General features: G+C 33.4%; 1 protein-coding gene across 1 annotated transcript in view; it reads right to left on the minus strand.

Annotated features, from left to right (window-relative positions):
• EYS (eyes shut homolog) overlaps window positions 1–18,513 on the minus strand; it is a 1,466,842-nt gene that overhangs the window by 991,401 nt on the left and 456,928 nt on the right. Inside the window, 1 exon segment of the mRNA XM_008684895.2 lies at window positions 3,607–3,866. Coding sequence (XP_008683117.2) covers window positions 3,607–3,866 — 260 coding nt within the window.

Below are 18,513 nucleotides of genomic sequence, written 5' to 3' on the forward strand. Positions count from 1 at the left end.
AGGGTGTGTCTTTGCCATGTTTAATTTCCCCAGAACCTGTCTCAACACTTGACACATGGTAGGAAATCAATAATGCTTGTTGAATCAGTTAATAAAGAATACAATTTTTAGATCTCTAGAACACTACCAATATGTAGTTACAAAACTGGCATGTGTTATATACAGAGCATAGTGCAGAGAGGCAAAAAAAAAAAAAAAAAAACTATAGCATAAAATAAATGTTGGGGTGTGTAAATTGCATACAAATTATCAGAAGCTAACAGTATAAGGTACCTACAGTAAACCCCATTTGTTTCTAGAAATCTTATGAAATTATATTCATCTTTCTATGTGCTATTTTTATGCTTATTAAAGCACTGATTTTTTTAACCACAGAAATTGTTTAAACAAATAGGATTTCATATAAAACAAACCTGTATTGAATTATTACTGCTAAATGCTTTTCTGTCTACCTATTTTGTGCTAGAAAATGTTCAATGTTCATAGGGACCAAATTAACTCACCTCCATTCTATACAGAAGACAGAAGCACTGTCCTTACTTTCTCCTGCAAAACATGATCACCATAGTTGTGGTGTTTTACTACACCTATAATTTTTAAGTAGCTCACATTGTACCCAAATTGATTAGATGGTTTTGACTATAAGTTTCAATTGCACTAAGCAAAATAGTTTACTTTGTGAGCATTCAGTTTGGCATAAATCAAAGTATCAGTTATTCTAGTTGCTCATTCTTTAGAGTGAATTTTAATGCCACTTATAATTTAGTTTTCTAGTACATAGTCACATTACTACTCCGGCTTTGGGATTTTATCTATATTCATATTTAAATTGTGACAGACCCTGCAGGCTGACTAAAAACTGTGAATAGAATTTCAAAAATGCATATGCTGAACTCCTAGACCTTAAGCCTTAAATCTCTTTTCTTGTGATGCCCTATATTCTAGTCACTTGGCAAACACCAACAGCTTGCAAAGAATTCCAGTGGAGCTTCCAAAGCCTACATCTGTATAAGAGGTTAAGTCTTGGAATTCTTTGTGGTTTTAAATTTCACTCCTTTTAAAATGGAATTTGATCAGAATATTTTCTTTAAGAAATAATATAATGGCTTTGGTGTAGATCCTATTTCAAACAACAGGTATTAAATACCTCAGGGCACAGGGTCTAAAATATTCCACAGTCAACCTCTTTTTAATATTCTGAGGTAGCTTTTTAAAGCAATGTCTCAGGCTTTAGTTTTTGATCTGCTACTGAGGTTGAACAACTACGGTCAACAGTAAGTAAACATTTTTTACAGTAGTTCGATCTCATTTACAGAAACTTACTCCTACAATTTCTTAGGTTTAGAAACATTTTTCAATTTCAAATGTATATATGAAGCAAAACAGTTTAGAAACAATGTACTCTTCAAATATGTCTTTGTGCTGAATCATAATTAGAAAGGGATAAACACATGATTCATTGTGCCCACCTGCCGCTCTATCCAAAGCATTAATTCGAAGTGGTCATATTTCTCTGAAAGGCTTAAGTAGAATGATAAAATTCCAAGAAAACAAACAAACAATATTTTACTAATATACAATGGTGACATCTAAATTGTCCTCAAGATATGTTTGTGATGCTCGCGAAGCTGGAAAATCTTATTACTAGTTTGATAGTTGATGATAAGGTTTTATGATATCTTTGAACATTTCTTTCCCTCATCCCACAACAGGAAAGGATTCTTATTAGATTATATAAATTCACCAAATGCATTTATTAATTGCACATAAATTATCAAAAATTTTATGTGAAAAAAAAACATGCCCACCTTGTAGAAAACTATCTTTGGTGAAAATAGAGGAGGTTTTATTTATTTATTTATTTATTTATTTATTTATTTATTTATTTAAAAATATTTTATTTATTTATTTGACAGAGAGAGAGAGACAGCCAACGAGAGAGGGAACACCAGCAGGGGTAGTGGAAGAGGAAGAAGCAGGCTCCCAGTGGAGCATGGAGCCCGATGTGGGGCTCGATCCCAGGACCCTGGAATCATGCCCTGAGCCGAAGGCAGACGCTTAATGACTGAGCCACCCAGGCACCCTGGGAGGTTTTATTTTAATTGAAGAAATATGCTGCTGCCTCTCATTAAATGTTTACTTATATTCTGAGACTGTATTAGTTGGCTAAGTAAAGCATCATGGAATAATCCTGCTGAATAAATTAGCTCCTCCCCTGCTACTGAATAATATTTCAAAAAGTTTCACTCTCAATCTTTGTTAAAAGGAAATTATCCACTTAAGTTATATACTTTATAGTTACTGAGGTTTGAGGGTATCAAATGTCCCCCTCACATTTTTTCCTGTCTTGCTTTTCCTGACTCATTTCTGCAAACATGTGTCCATATGCCCTGTATGGCCACATTATTTGCTTTATAAAGCTATGTCGTTTTTGCAAAAATGATGACTAATGGCTCTCCAGTTTGTAGCTCCAATCCCTCAGAAGGTCCAGAAGTTTTTGTCATGTACATACATTCAAGAACTTGCTTCTATAGCCTTATAATAGATTATCCTATACATCAGGAAGTTCTAGAGGATTTATAAAAACAAACAGAAACAGCTTTGACTAAGATACCCATTAACTGGTATAGTCTAAGCTGAATTTTTGGGACCAAAGAGTAAATAAGTAATGTCTTTATCTTTAATAAACCTCTTTTCTAGTAGAATTAGTAACAAGGAAAGAGACATGAAGCCATAAGTTGGTATTAGAAAATAAGTATCAGTTGTAGACTTTTATATACAATATGATCTTTATACTGTGCTTATGACACATTCTTGTTATACTTAAAACCTACAGTGTGCTAGTTTTATGGCAGAAGCATTCCTGCTGAAGATGGTAATGGCTCTTGAGTAGTAAGCAGTACCTGAGCAATAAACATTTATATAGACCACCTGTACACTAATCAGACCTCTTTCAGTTACATCTGAAGAGATCCTAGTAAAGCATCTTTCAAAACAGTATAAGTTATTATTGGCTGATATGACCCAGAAAGCCAGAAGTAACTTGCTTCCGGAACAGTTGGATTCAGGTTTGCCAATAACGTCCTTTAATCTGCCAATTCTCTATCCTCTTCATAGACTCTATTCTATGATACAAAGTAGCCACCAGAGTCACATGATATTGGCTTGGCAACCAAAGTGGAAATAATGGTGTTCATAGATAGATCCCTGAAAAAAGTTACAGTGAAGCATTTGATTACCCTAGATTCTATCTATGCTCACTTCTAACTAACTGCTATTGTTAGGAACACTGAATAGACAAGATTATTCAGGAAAAAGAAGCTGTTAACAAACAATGAGAGACTTCTTTAAAACAAACAAACAAACAAAAGCCAAAAACTATAGTTTTGCCTTTTCCTCTCCCCCCTATACTAGTTAGGTTAACTTTTTAGATTATTTCTCCAGTCTTTTTATATACCTATATTTGGAGTCAAATACTTCCTAATTCTCCAACGTATATGAGTTTTCTCTCACCCATTTTTAAGCCATAATCTCATAAAAACAAAATAAATCAAACAAAAGAGTAAAATAAAAAAAAAAAACATTAAAACAAATATAAGCTCTTACCTTCTCTACACACACAATAATGAGTTCCATCTACCAAAGTCAAGCATGTTGAGTTGTTTCTGCAAGGGTCACCGAGTGGATCACAGGGGTTATAGTGTTGATGGCGAAATTTTCCAGTATAAAAGGGGGGACACAGGCATACAAATTGCCCAGGAATGGTAGACTCATGACAAAGAGGTCCATTCATGCATGGGTCAGAGTCTCATTCATTTATTTCTTCACTACAGTTTTGTCCAGCCCGTCCAGAAGTACACTCACAGCTGAAATAAAATTTTAAGAACTATGAACAGTACTGCTTCAGATTTATTCTTTGCATTTTCAATGAATTATTACATTGAACTAATATGTGGCATTTTTATTTATAACAAGATTAATAAATTATACATACTTTAAAAACATTGTTTGCCTAATTTCCTGAGACAATTCAATGTATATTACTGCAAGACTGACTGCAATGGCTAAAATAAGATTTAAGAGGCATTTGGTAAATTTCTAACACAGTAGGCCACTGAGACAGATGAGAGAACAACAGTGCTACCAATTTCAATTTTAGCAACCATTGAGTTTAATTACCAATTGAGAAAATTTCCTCAATTATTTCTTTTATGTAAAATAATTTTCACTGTTTATAAGCCCGAGATGATATTTAATTCAATATCTTTAGCAACATGTGATTCTTATAATCACCAGAGTATTTATAACAAGGTGTTCCTTTATGCTAAGCATCTGGATTTCATTTCAGTTTTGCTTGCTTTTAAAAACATCTTTCCTCTAATATTTGAGTAATGTGGGAAAATTGAAGAGAAATCAAATAAAGCAAAAGTAAAGCATTTGGATCTTGTCTGTATATCATAGACTCTAGCTCGGTCTGTCAACCATCTAGTATCTGTCATCCTCTCAGAAATTTTTGAATTCAAATAGCACTATACTGTCAGTTATTTGCTAAGCCTGCACATGATTTCATCTTGCCCTAAAATTTGCTTGCCATACCCTTTAAAAATTTTGATCGATAACAATTATATTATAAACATTTCCATGACTAGCCTCCACTAATTAAACTTCTGGCCCCTCAGTGTGAATCTGAATCTCCATATTCTCATGTACATAATATATGCTGAAAATATTATAAATATTAATTGATATACGGTCTTCAGTTGGAATCATATTGACTTGCCTGAATTCTTTCATTTGGGAAATTGAAGATCAGAGAGCTTAATGAAATTGGTAATCTCAGAGAATTACGGTAAAGATCAAATAATAAAATGAATAAAAAGTGTATATAATGCCTGACACCAACAATGCCTTCCCACCTATGGCGGTAACTAGGTGCAGTCACAGAATTTTAAAAAGCATTTGCTATCCTATTTATGCTTAAATAAAATATGCATCTCAACAATGAGGATTGCTTCAATTTCTAGTGGCACTTTACATTTATTTGTAAATCACACCTTATTTTAAAATGATCAAACGAATTATTCAATTTGATAACTCCAATAATGCTTTGAAATAAGTAGAAGTGTTTTTTTTTTTAATTCTCACCTTATAGATGAGATAGCCAGAAGTACAAAGGAGAAAAAATGACTTTTCCAAAGCCACTTGGTTGGCAAACTTGAGATCTGAAGCCTAGAACTCTTCCTCCAAGCTTCTCTCTTTTCTTTCTTTTTTTCTTTCTCGAAGGTTTCAAATCTATTATAAGACTACCCAGTATCTTGTGAAATAATGTTAAAAATAAGTATATCATATCCCAGCAAAATAGCTTCAGTACATTTATTTTATTTAAAGTAGCTTTACTTCTAAGTGGTGTTGCATAAATATTTTTCTTTTTCTTGTATTCTTTCATGAGTACAAAAATTCAACTTGACTACTTTAAAAGAGTTCCCTGTGAGTATCCAATAATGCTTGACTATTTAACATATGTGCTGACTGTTTGTTTTATCTTCTCAAATAACAGGTGGCCCAAGATTTCATGTGGTGTCCTTACAAGGATCAAATCCTCAGGAAAGCATCTGGCCATATGTCAATAGGGCTGATGATGCCAAGGTGAGGCCTCTGGAGATGAATGGATATTTGTGGAAAATAGAGTTCTAAAGAACAAAGTCACTATTTATAACTAACCATCAGACCTACACATTTATATATTTGAATCTGCTTTCATACATATCAGAGAAACGAGTCTCTGATGGATGGAAATACATGTTTTACGTGAGGGCTCCAATCTGGTTTTTAGTTTGTATCATGAAATAATTTCAGGATTCAGTATGAACTGGCAGGATTTTCCAAACTCACAGCTAGAAACAGGGTTTTTATGGATTGAAAAACCAAACAAGCAAACACATGTACTCTATGACTTTTTGAATATATGATTTCCAGTAGTAAACACTTGAAAACTAATTTAATGTGTACTTAAAGGTAGACTAATATATTCTAATTTGCTGTCTTCCCTGGTGAGATAACCAAAAATTCACTGGCATAAAATACACTGAATTCCTTCTAAGTAAGAACAACATTTCAATTCTTAAATATTGACTTAAAGAACCAAAGCTAATAATAGAAAATAAAGTAGACGTCATTGTTATAAAATAGGACAAGCAGTATTCATCAAAAAAAAATCATTAGCTTCAGAAATTTTAGTTGATTCACAATTCTAAACATTAACCATTCTATACGTTCCTCTTACCATAAATATTGATATGCAATGACTAAATATTATTTGGTAATATTTATGTATAATTGTTTTGTATAAGTATACCAGCTTTATTGGCTATAAACTTATAAATATAAATCTCACAGTATATATAACTGAAAAGACTTCTTATACGAATTTATTCACTTATTGTTTGTTGAAGCCATTACTTATATGCAAAATAAAATCCCAATCAAAACTGGTAGGTAAAAAAGAAATGATAAGAACAGAAATAATAAAATGATATTATTATATTTTTTTATGTCTTAAAAAGTTGAGGGCACATAAAAAAGACGACATAAAAAATATAGGCTACTCAACTAAGTCATTCATTCTTTATTTTATTGTTTTATCCATTCACCTATTTGTTCATTCATTGTTATCTCATCAGGTATACCATTAACAAAACTATATTAATAATGTATTCAGAACGCCTGGGTGGCTCAGTCAGTTAAGCATCTGCCTTTGGCTCCGGTCATGATCCCAGGATCCTGGGCACTTCTCTCTCTCCTGTCTCCACCCCCCACTCCCACTAGTGCTCTCTCTCTCTCGCTCTCCCTCTCAAATAAATAAATAAATAAATAAATAAATAAATAAATAAAATCTTAAAAAAAATAATGAATTGTACGATGGTCACTAATATACTCTTGACCACTGCAATCCTTCTGGAAAAAAAAAATGTGGAAAACCATTTAGCTCACTTAGACTAGTAAAATTTATCTCAAGTAAACCACTTATTTTATTAGTAACATTAAAAATACAAAACAGGACCAAAGACCATTCTGAAGAGTATCATGAAAGTGTAAATATGTAAAACGGCAGAAGATTGATGTGGGTGAAATGACACAGTGGAGATGGCCTAAAAAGTTCCAGCAACCACAGAGAAACTACCTTCCTTTGCATTCTACCCTTGAAGATACTAACATTTTCTTGTTGCCTTTAAGTATGGTAGTGACAAAATCAGATCGCTATTGAGTAGAAGATGGGTAAAACTGGGAGAGCCTAGTAGCATGAAGATCATTCAGGAAGCTATTGTTTTATTATTGATAAGAGATTATGAGGACCTACGCAAAGGCATTAATTATATATACCATATTTGAACTACATTTCTGATATAGTTTGGAGAAGATTTGGACAATGATTAGTATATGTTGATGAGGTAGAGTGAGTAACAGGGAGTTTTTGGTGGAGTTTACCTTCAGTATTAGAGAATGGAGCCATTAGATGAGACAGGAAATGATAATAATGAGGATGGGAGAAGAGGAGAGGGTACTGATGCTTAATATACAGTCACTTAAATTAACTGCATGATTTAAGATGTTGTCCTGTATGTGGTAAGAAATTCAAATACTGAACTCTGAAAAAATCAAGGCTTGTGATAAAAATTCAAGGGCCATTCTAACAACTATTATCAGCAATAAATTAGCATCAAATAAATTTAACACTGGCCTTTTTATACAAAAATGTAAATTTATTAAAAATACAGGACAGTCCCTCTATATTGTGATATATTCTTCAATATTTTGTATTGAACCTGTATTTTATAAAACATCCCCTATATGGCAAAGAATAAGTAGGAAAAAAAATCATACTAGTCAGAATACCTACAAGTACTTGATTGGTAAAAACAAGTCTTAATGTTTTTTTTTTTAAGGGTGAAGGGATTGAGTATACACTTTTCATGAATTTGAGAATTTCTATTTTAATATTGATAAAGGATCTTTCTATTCAGTCAAGCCTCATTATATATATGTGGATATATATGTATATATATGCATAAATATACAATATATATAAAGATACATACTTTCTTTATAATTTGGGATACATACTATTCATCCATCATTTATCTATACTGAAAGAATTATTTTCTATATGTTTTTAAGTAATGTACATTTTGATGTAAATGAACTATTTGGATATTTCCTTGGAATAATTCTATTTATCTATATATTTACAGTATTCTACATGATTTAAGCTCTGTGCTGTGTGAAAAGACTTTCTCACAGTTGTTGAACTCAAGTTGTTGATCAGCATCTCCAAAAAGAATTCTAGTCTTTTTCAAGATTCAAAGGATTCCTCATTTCATAGCAAGAAGCTGAAGTGCCAGCCAAGCAGAAACAAAATACATTGGGTCAAACCTCTAGTACATTCACATTTAAAACCCGAAGAAAATCTGGTGAAATGCATGTTGTATTTGGGAGAAAAGCCAAAATTCATACACTTAAATCTGGGACTAGAATACAGAGCCAACGAAATGTTGGACAGTAAAAGGAGATGCACATTTTTTCATAATAATCATAATATGGAAAACATAAGAATGGGACATTTGATCACTGAGACAGATGGTCAGATTTTAGTAGGTTTTTTAAAGCTAGAACAAACAAGAAAATAATCTTGAAAGAAAATTTTAAAAAAAGAAAGTGAATTTTTTAATAATAATCTAAACAAGGTAAAATAAAACACTTGCATAAAAAGGCCGAGTACAAGATAGTTGAAGCTACTGTCCTCTGGGTTTACCCATTGGTACAGGAATATGGCTAATGCTACAAACATGAGTGACATGAATAATTGCATAAGTCAACTTTAATCATAACCGTAGTTCAGATTTAAAATGTATAAATTTAATATCTTTAAATTCTTAGATTTTATATTTCATTTTTGTGTTTTGACAGCTTGTGTGTGTAAACAAAACAAATTGATGGTGTGCCAGTTTTCCTGAGCAAAGAAGTACTGCTCTGGCTCTTGGTTTTTCCCAAAATGGATTCTTTGGATAAGTCAATGTAAGTCTGCTTTTAAATATAATTTTCTAAATATTCAGATAAATTTATAGTTGTACCTTTTTACTCTTTAAATTTTTATCTAAGTATATGTATGCATGTGAATGACAATGTATAATATAAAGTATAACATTGGGTTCAAACATTCAAACTGCATTTAAAAAATATATATAACATTTTAAATACAGTTGGAGAATATATAAAATCTCTACATTTTTTTTCTTTCAAGTACAGTTTGAGTAGGAGACATTTAGAATACAAAATAAGAGGCAGAGTGTTATTTAACGGAATGAAAGTACTGAGATGTGGAACTTAAATAAATGTATGAACATTTTGAAAAATAATTCATAAATGTGCATTATGGCAGAAATTTTACAGGGAGAAACATTTTAAACTCCAAATTTAATAAATGTCAGACTTATGTTTCAAAAGAAAATCAACTGAGCAAGCAAAAGCCTAAGTACTTTCATACATTTTGAAAATGTATTATAAGCAAATAAGAAATGAAATAAATCTTTAGTTTGTTGTTGGGACTAGCAGTTTAATAAATAGTATATCTGTTACAAAATATGTGTTTGTGTTTGACATATATATGTATCAGCAACTTATACTCTAATTACCAATCATGCATCCTTAGTTCTAGGATATATAATACAATTAATTATTAACTGTAGCACAATTTTGGTTAGCCATTGTCAAAAATATGTGAAATAAACATACTTAAGAAGAAAGCTAATAAGTTTTTAGAAATATAAAAATTATTTAGGCCCATTTTTTCATTAAAATTTAAACTATCTCCTTTAAAATATCCTAGATAATATTCACACTGCCTTTTATTTCTTTTTAAAGGAGGTATGAGATTATAGGAATAAATAAGGGAAACAGAGATAAGAAGGAAGGAGAAGCAGAGAAATCTCACAAAAAATGACACTTAAGGGTCATCTGTGTCATAGGAACTATGTGGAAGTTATCTATATGCATGATCCTATTTCTTGACTGGACCCTTCCTGACACTTGGCCAGTCAATCCGTGGATGCTCTTATTAATTGATGCTCCATAATAACTAAGGAAGAATTACGAGAAGTATTATAGTAAACAATGGAAAAATAAATCAAAAGCTCAGAAAAATAAACATGGAAACTATGTATTTTATGTAGGGGCACAAGTCTGGTTTTGTTCTGCAAGAGGGTGTGGAGACCACTCTTATCAAAGTGGTGATACATACGCTTTTCAGAGGAGCATCAATTTCATTGAGAATCTTAGTCGTCTCTTGCACACAAAGGCTGATTATAGGAGATACTGTTACCAAAACTGGCTTCTGTGGAGATGATAGGATTGGGGGAATTTAAAAGGAGTAGGTGGTGGCACATAATCTTCAGAGCAAGTAGGGTAAAATTATAATGATGACCAAGGTTAGAGAGATAGAAAGGGGGTTCCCGATCCTCAGAAAGCCACGGAGATACCTAAAAAAACACACTGTCTCTGGGAGCAGGACAGATTAGTAGATAAAGATATTCTTCAATTTACATAATCAGAATAAATCAAGACTGGATAATTAGGAGGTTAGGAGCAGCCTCTCCAGCTAAACATGATCCTTTGCCCAGATTTCAGACCTCAAACCCACTGGTTGAAGGAGAGGCCGGGTGCCCAGGAGAAAACATACTATAATACCACAATATATAGCAATGATTCCACCAACAGGATCTACAGCCATTTACTTTTGGAACTACATTTAGGAGAAAGAATGGCAAACATTTCAAGGATGTTGGACTTGAGTTCAATGTACCATTGAAATCTACGTTTCAGAAGCTTCATTGCCCTAGTTTTAGAATGGAGGCATATGGAGGCAAAGGAATAAATGTGCCTGACTCAGGCATAGCTCATAGTGGGTCCACTAGTTCCAACTGCCATTTCTCAGGCTCTAAACATATACTTGAAATAGACTTATTTTTTTAGTTAGTAGAACTTTCACACCATTTCTTTGCCTGGGGATTAGAATTATAAAGAATGCTAACTGGAAGCCACTAAACCTGTCTCTTCACTGAACTCCTACTCTCCCGCCGGTAACATAAATTCAAAACAACATAGCACCCTAGGGGAAAAGCAGAAATGACACCACCTTTGAAGGAAAAGGCAGATCCACTATCATTTCTCCACTCCATTCACCAGATTGGTCCTTACAAAAAAATATACATCACTTTGAAGACGACAACAGACAACTCAAATTTAACCAAGTAGTAGTTCAATTGCTGCCATTGTTCTAGATAGCATATTTGATCAAACAGAAAAACACGGCCTCAGGTACACAGGATGTGGCCAAGAATGCAGAATGCTTTTCTTTTCTTTTCTTTTCTTTTCTTTTCTTTTCTTTTCTTTTCTTTTCTTTTCTTTTCTTTTCTTTTCTTTTCTTTTCCTATTAGGCAGGAGGGTCAGAAACAGTGTACATTCATTTGGAACAGAATATGGTATACATCTAATGTCATAAGGCTACACTATCTCTCCCACTGTATCATAATATAATTTGAATGTAATTGGACTGTCTGGACATTCTGCAGACTGTCACACTGATCTGAATGTTTATGACATTATTTATTATTATGTTATTCAAACTGGATGAGCAATAAATGGTAAATAGGATAAAAACCTTATGAAATACACACGTTCCAGCGGGTGACAAATAAACCTTATGAAGACTCAAGGTCCTGTCACAAATGAAGTTGTCAGAGATCCAATGTTCTAAAGCATGCTGGGATATCTCTTCCAAATTAAGGACAAATTATTCAATCTTATATTTCACACACTAAAGACAAATTAGTGCACCTTATAGCATACACCACTAGAAGGAAAGTACAACACTTGGAAGGCCTCTTCGATTATAATGGCACAAATATTGCTCCAACCCACTGACCTAGGGATATAAATGGCTGGCAGCTTTAAAAGAATCCCAGAGCAGACTTGGTAACAGGTTCAGGCCAAAGTGCAAGTAGATTTGTCTTTTGCACTATGAAACTCAACAAGTTCTGTAGTATTTGAGTTATTAGTGGTATTAGTGACGGCAAACCCCAGGAGATGAATTATTACATACATACCTAGGGTTAGAGCAAGACCAGAGATATTCCAGTTGATGGTAAAGAGAATATAAAGTGGGTTGGGAGGAGAGAGATGAAGTATATTAGTTATGGCCTGTGGACCAGCTGCAGAGGTAGGTGTTAGAATTTACTACTCATCCTGTTATAATTTATCCCCAGAAAAGAAGCTAACTAGAATTCTGGAATAGAATTTTACAGAACTTATAAGAAGCAAATGTATCTGCGGATATCGAGGTAAATTTTTTTTCTCTTTCCCTTTCTTTTNTCTTTCTTTTCTCTTTTCTTTTCTTTCTTTCTTTCTTTCTTTCTTTCTTTCTTTCTTTCTTTCTTTCTTTTTTTCTTTCTTTCTTTCTTTTTCTTCTTTCATTTATTTATTTACCTTTATAGACAGGTATAGTGGTACAGTTGATACAGACAAAAATTGTACACCTTTAGTGAGTATATCTTGATGAGTCTAGACATATGCATACATCTGTGATACCATCATCATTATCGAAGTAATAAACATATACATCTTTTCCAAAACTTTCTTGTGTTCTTTTGTGTGTATGTTTTGTGTAAGAACACTTAACATGAGATCTATCCTCTTAACATATTTTAAAGTGCACAATATTATATTATTAACTATACGTGCTAGTGGACATATAGTTCAACCTAGTACTAAAGCCCTCATTTTCCCTGTTCCTGGGAACTTTGGTGGATCACAGCTATAGAAGTTGCCCTTAGCTCAAAAGAACCACTTCACTCAAAGTCACTCTCTTTTTTGGGACAGCTCATACCCAATGACTGGTACGTGCAGGAATACGAAGTCTAAGCCCCCATGCCTCAATGTGGGACAACTCTACTGGGCCATCCCTGCTCTAGAGTTCCCAGTGGGATTGGGGAGCCTCCACTGTCTTTCCATGGCAATTCACCTTCTGCTTCTGTCTGATTATGCATCTTTTTTATGTCCACATAAGTTTTCTTTTTCAAAAAAAACTTCATTGTGATAAAAATGACATATAAAAGCACTGCACATACATCAAGAGTATGTTACAATAAATTTCCAGCATGCCAATTTCTGTCTCAGAGTTGATTCCTGGGGAATTAAATCTGTGATGCGTTCACTGAGTGAGTGCCAAATGCTTTTATTCTACTTCTAGAAATATACACATGCATGGACACAGGAATATGTTTTATGTTCTTTTCTATTTTGTTGTTTATAATGGCTAAAAATCAAAAATAATAAAAATGACATTAAAAGGGCACTGGTTATACTATCTGGTATAATTAAAATAAATGATACACTTTTATATGTAATGAGTTAGAAAGATATCATTTTAAAATGCTATTATATACCATATAAGCTACAGTATATAAATTTAATTCCAATTGTGCCATAATATTTATACTTATGTACTTCTGTAATTACAGAAACTTTTTAGAGGCTTACAAGAGGCAGTAAGGTATATGGAGTAAAAATATGTATCAGAAGGTCAGGTGTTCTGGAGTCAAATGCCTCATAGTAGCTATGTAAACTTGAATATGTTCTATCTCGGAGACTCCATTCTCTAAAAATGGGTACAATAAAATATCATTCTCAGGTAGGGACTATGTTAGGGACTATGCTAGCTACTACCCATAAAATATTTAGAGAAGTACCTGAGACACAGTGGACACTTTAAGGCTATTATTATTAAATATGACATATTGAGCAATGTGTTGGGTGGGAGACGGAGATTTTTTTTTCTTAATATAATTCTGTACCAATAACTTTTTCACTCGAATCATGTGATATTCTTAGAATAAAACACCTTCTTTTTTTAGTCGCTTGCTTTTCATTCTAATTTTGAAGCCTACTTTCATTCTGTAGCATGGGTTGGCAGCCCATGGTTTTTGTATTTTCTTTTATTTGTTCTATTTTACCTTTCACATATAGAGATCTGTGTATGGTAGTTGCCCATAAAGAAAGTGAGTGCATTCTCTTTGGATCCCCTCACTGTCAATCTGGTGGCTCCTCAATCCTTTTAACATCATTCTTTGGAAATCTGATTAATACATATTTCACTTTGTCTTTGCAAGACAGCTCTGTTACTGGGTGACAGCACCAGGAGTCATCGTGCATCAATTAACCTTCTGCTTAGCTTGGCATGATTGCCAAAGTGATGACGTGGATGTGTCCATCTTCCTTGCTTCTGCTTCCTTCCTCCTTGGAAAGAAGAGTGCTGCTGCACCAGAGAAAAGTCCCTTTTCCCTGCTGGGTTTCTGCTGGAATAGGCTTTCTACAAATCCTGAAGGTCCCCAGACCAGCAACTTCTGAATTTGGCTGGCCTATAATGGTAGAAGCGATTCTTGCCTCTAGCCCTCACATCTCTAAAACAGAAGATAAGATTAGCACTTCTCCAGATTCTCCACCATTATGCTGAAGAGATTTTTAGGACACAGTTCTGTAATTTTGTTTATTTGCTCATTTTTCACTCCAATCCTCACACTATATTTTGCTTATATCCATAATATTTCCAGGAAGTGTATGATATTACCCTCCTGTTGCAAAGACTAATGCTATCTTCCTTCTTTGTTGTTGTTCACTTAAAAAGGATATAAGAAAAGTCAACTTATTAGACAGTTATGATGAATTTGACATCTTAGGAAGAATTTTCAGAATACTGTGTCATTAGTGATATCATAGAAATAAATTTTGGTTAAATGAAGAACTGGAGGTATTTATTGAAGGAGAGGTTATTATTTCTTTACATATGCTCAGCAGTAAGATATCCGACTTCTTATAAAGTGATGTAGAGGTTCTCTTCTGTAAATATTTTGTAGGGTGACACTAATGATTTCATTTCCTTTTGGGATGCCTTTAGGAGTGAGTAAATGCCAAGTCAAGTTGACTACTCTCAGCAGAAAAGTTGTATGGTGGAAATAACAGCCCCAACTTTGACATATGTGGTACTGAAGCCTGGAAAATTGAACATATCAAGTTGCTGAAAGAGAATATTGCTTTCCAGAGCTTGATTGTGCGTAAACAAAAACAAATGATCTTTTAGTGTTTTGTTTTGAGTGCAGACGCGTACAAACTATCAATCAATATACTTCATTTCACTTCAAATATGAAAATATTTTCTAATTTGAGTAGTATATTATTGGGCTTAATTTTTTCTTCCAGATTTTCTAAAGTTAAGTTTGAAATTCAAAAATTCTAAATATATAAAGACTACTGTATTTATATCTCTATTACATACAGTGTTACACTTCAGAATATTTGGTAATATATTAATCCCAGTGCCACTAGAAGGTGCAATCGTGAAGTATGTAAAATTCTGAGATATGGAACTCCACCAGCTGACTCTGCCATTCGCCAGCTGCCCAAGGCATTTATGCTGTTGTCCAACTGACCATCCCGATTAAGGTCCCATTCTGCTTTGTTTTAAAAGCTTTCTTGTTCTCTCTCCATCAAATCTTACCTGTCTGCATCCCATTTCCTTAGTAATTTATTCAACATCTGACTAAATAATATGCTATTTTTAGCAATGAATGAAATGTTTATCCCTTTCCCACATATTTTCACTTTAATAAAATTCTTCAATGTCTCCATTAAAAAGTGTTTCCCACATCTGCCATTAAAACCAGACAATATGTTAATGTTTTTAAGGATAATAGCTGTTCCAACACCAGGTATTATGTTCATTTTAACTGAATAAATAGATCCACTAACATTTATGACAATATTAGTTTACTGTTTTTCCATTTTTATTATATCTATAAAGTTTTTATTAGTAGAGAACACAAATATATTGGAATTTTTGAATGTTTGCTTGTTTCCTATTTTTATACATAAATCTATACATTTTAGAGTAGGCTTTAATGTAATTTATGTTCATCTGTGTCCTCCTAAACTCTAAATATATAACCTGATTTTCCCATGCCAAAGTCTTTTTATTTTTAATTTCAGATTATATATAGTGCAATATAGAACTGGGAAAGTAGTGTGGACATTATCAGTTATCTATACGACACCCATTCTCCCTTGCCTATTTCTTCATATAACTGATTTTATTCAGGTATCTATTCCCTCCTCTGTATATCACATGCTAAATGGGAAGTTGATCCTATGCTGAATCCCCATGTCAAGGGTGAGTCTGACTGCTCTAAGACAGTGAATTTCAACTTTGACTACACGTTAGAATCACATACTAGTTTTTCAAAATCCTAAAGCTCAAATTGCATTCAAAGCCGATTAAATCTAAATCTCTCAGGGTGGTATGCAGGTCTTAGCATTTTTTAAGTGGTTCCAGTGTGCAGCCAAGTTTACTCAACTCCTGAAGTATCTTGTTTAGGAACCAGGGCTAAACTAATTAGCATTGATTTAGCATGGGCATTTGACACAAAGCAAAAGAGGTAGGATATTTACTGAAGTCTTGTGAGAAGTACGTTGTTCCCCCCTAAAATGAGGGAGCCTCCAGAAATGAGGCGCTCTCTCTTTCATTTGATGCCATGAGGTATATATGTGAAACTAGGATGGCTAACATCACTTTGCCACCATGAAGGACTATTTTATTGACACTGTAGGGGCAAGGGTAGGCTGCCCCAAGATGGGCTCCTTTGGCATGAACATTATTTTGAGTTAAAAGCAATCAAAACCCAGCAGATTCAGAGAGATACCTCTCTCTCAACTGTCTGCCTGTGGCAGGAAAAAAGTTTTTAACAAAAATTCCTCTTTACCTAAGAAACTTAACCAGCTCAATAGGGCAACCTTTGTTTTCCAAACACCTCCTCTTACCTTCCTGCTATTGGTCTTTCTCCCTTTGCTGTCTCAGGACCCTATCCCTCTCCTAGCTCATATAAGCCTCCTATTGCCTGACTGTCTTGGAATTTCCATGTCTGCGTGGATTCCCCATATATAGGAGATAAATTCGATTTTGTCCAGTGAATCTGTCTCACGTCAATTTGATTCTTAGTCCAGTTAGGACCTTGAACAGCAGAGTAAATTCTTCCTCCCCAATAATACATTCAGTATACATAATATTGGACAGCCATGTGATACTCACAGAAATGGGGTGATTTCCTACTCACGTGGCTCAGCTTATCTCTGGAATTTTAGTGAAATGAGCTGGTGATTTTGTTATCAGTTAAGCCAGTGTGAATCATATTTTCTAATATTTACACTTGAAACTCTCTAATATATATCTAAGAATTACATATTTCTGGAAAATAAAGATAATATTTATAAATACTTTGAAAATTTTTCATGTAATTTCAATTTGCAGTAACATGTTGTATTTTTTGCATGTGTTTAATCATTAGAACAAGGAAAACTCATAAAACCTATTTTAATAGTTTAATTGGTATAGCAAAAATTTTCAGTTACTAGTTCGAAATCTTCAGTTTTTTAAAGATCACTGACTGAAATACAAAAAGGGGTTGCTTTTGAGGCATGTGGGTGGCTCAGTTGGTTAAGCATCTGCCTTCAGCTCAGGTCCTGATCTCAGGGTCCTGGGATTGAGCCCCGAGTCAGGCTGCCTGCTCAGCCAGGAGTCTGCTTCTCCCTCTTCCCTGCTTGCATTCTCTCTCTCACTCTCTCAAATAAATAAAAAATCTTAAAAAAAAAAAAAGGCAGTTGCTTTGCCTGAGGGAATGAAAGTAGTACTTTAAGTCTGAAATCAGTGCAATCTGTACACAAAAATATCTATAGATCCATTGAGATTATTTACAGCTGGTCCCTTCTATTGACATTGCAATGTCTGAAATACGGGCATAAATCTACAATCCTAAATTTTATTTAATCATTTTGTTCTATAGTTCAGATGCTACAAAGTATAATTTTGATTAAATACGTCTAATTTTTTTTGACTTTTAATAATTTCATAAGCCAGTTATATCCCACTATTATTAAGAAGAAAGGCATTCCCAAGTTATTTAAAGCTCTTTATGAATCACTGCCTAATCGTATTTTGTCCATTATTCCTTCAAAAAGAACCACTGCCTTGAAATTTGGTTTATCATTTCCAAATACTTCATAATTTTATCAATGTATGCATCTTTAAATAACATACAGTTTTGTTTAGTTTTGTGGGGGGGTTTTTTATTTTAAATGTCATTATATATGTTCCTTATTAACTTTTTATTTATATCTCCTTGCCTTCTTCTGAATTTGCTTTTTGATAAATATCTCAAGATATATAAAATCATAGACATTCTTTCTTTGGTATCCTTAAGAAAAAATACTCATTTTCAATGCCTGCCAAAACAAATCTTGAAAAAAATTGACATTTTGATGTGTTAATATACTAGCAATAGCATGTGAGATTGAACTTTAATTCTAGCATATGTAACAATAATCTAGGCAAATAATTTCTGAGGATAAATTATGATC

Source organism: Ursus maritimus, unplaced genomic scaffold (assembly GCF_017311325.1).
Source record: "Ursus maritimus isolate PB19 unplaced genomic scaffold, ASM1731132v1 scaffold_29, whole genome shotgun sequence".
NCBI lineage: Eukaryota > Metazoa > Chordata > Mammalia > Carnivora > Ursidae > Ursus > Ursus maritimus.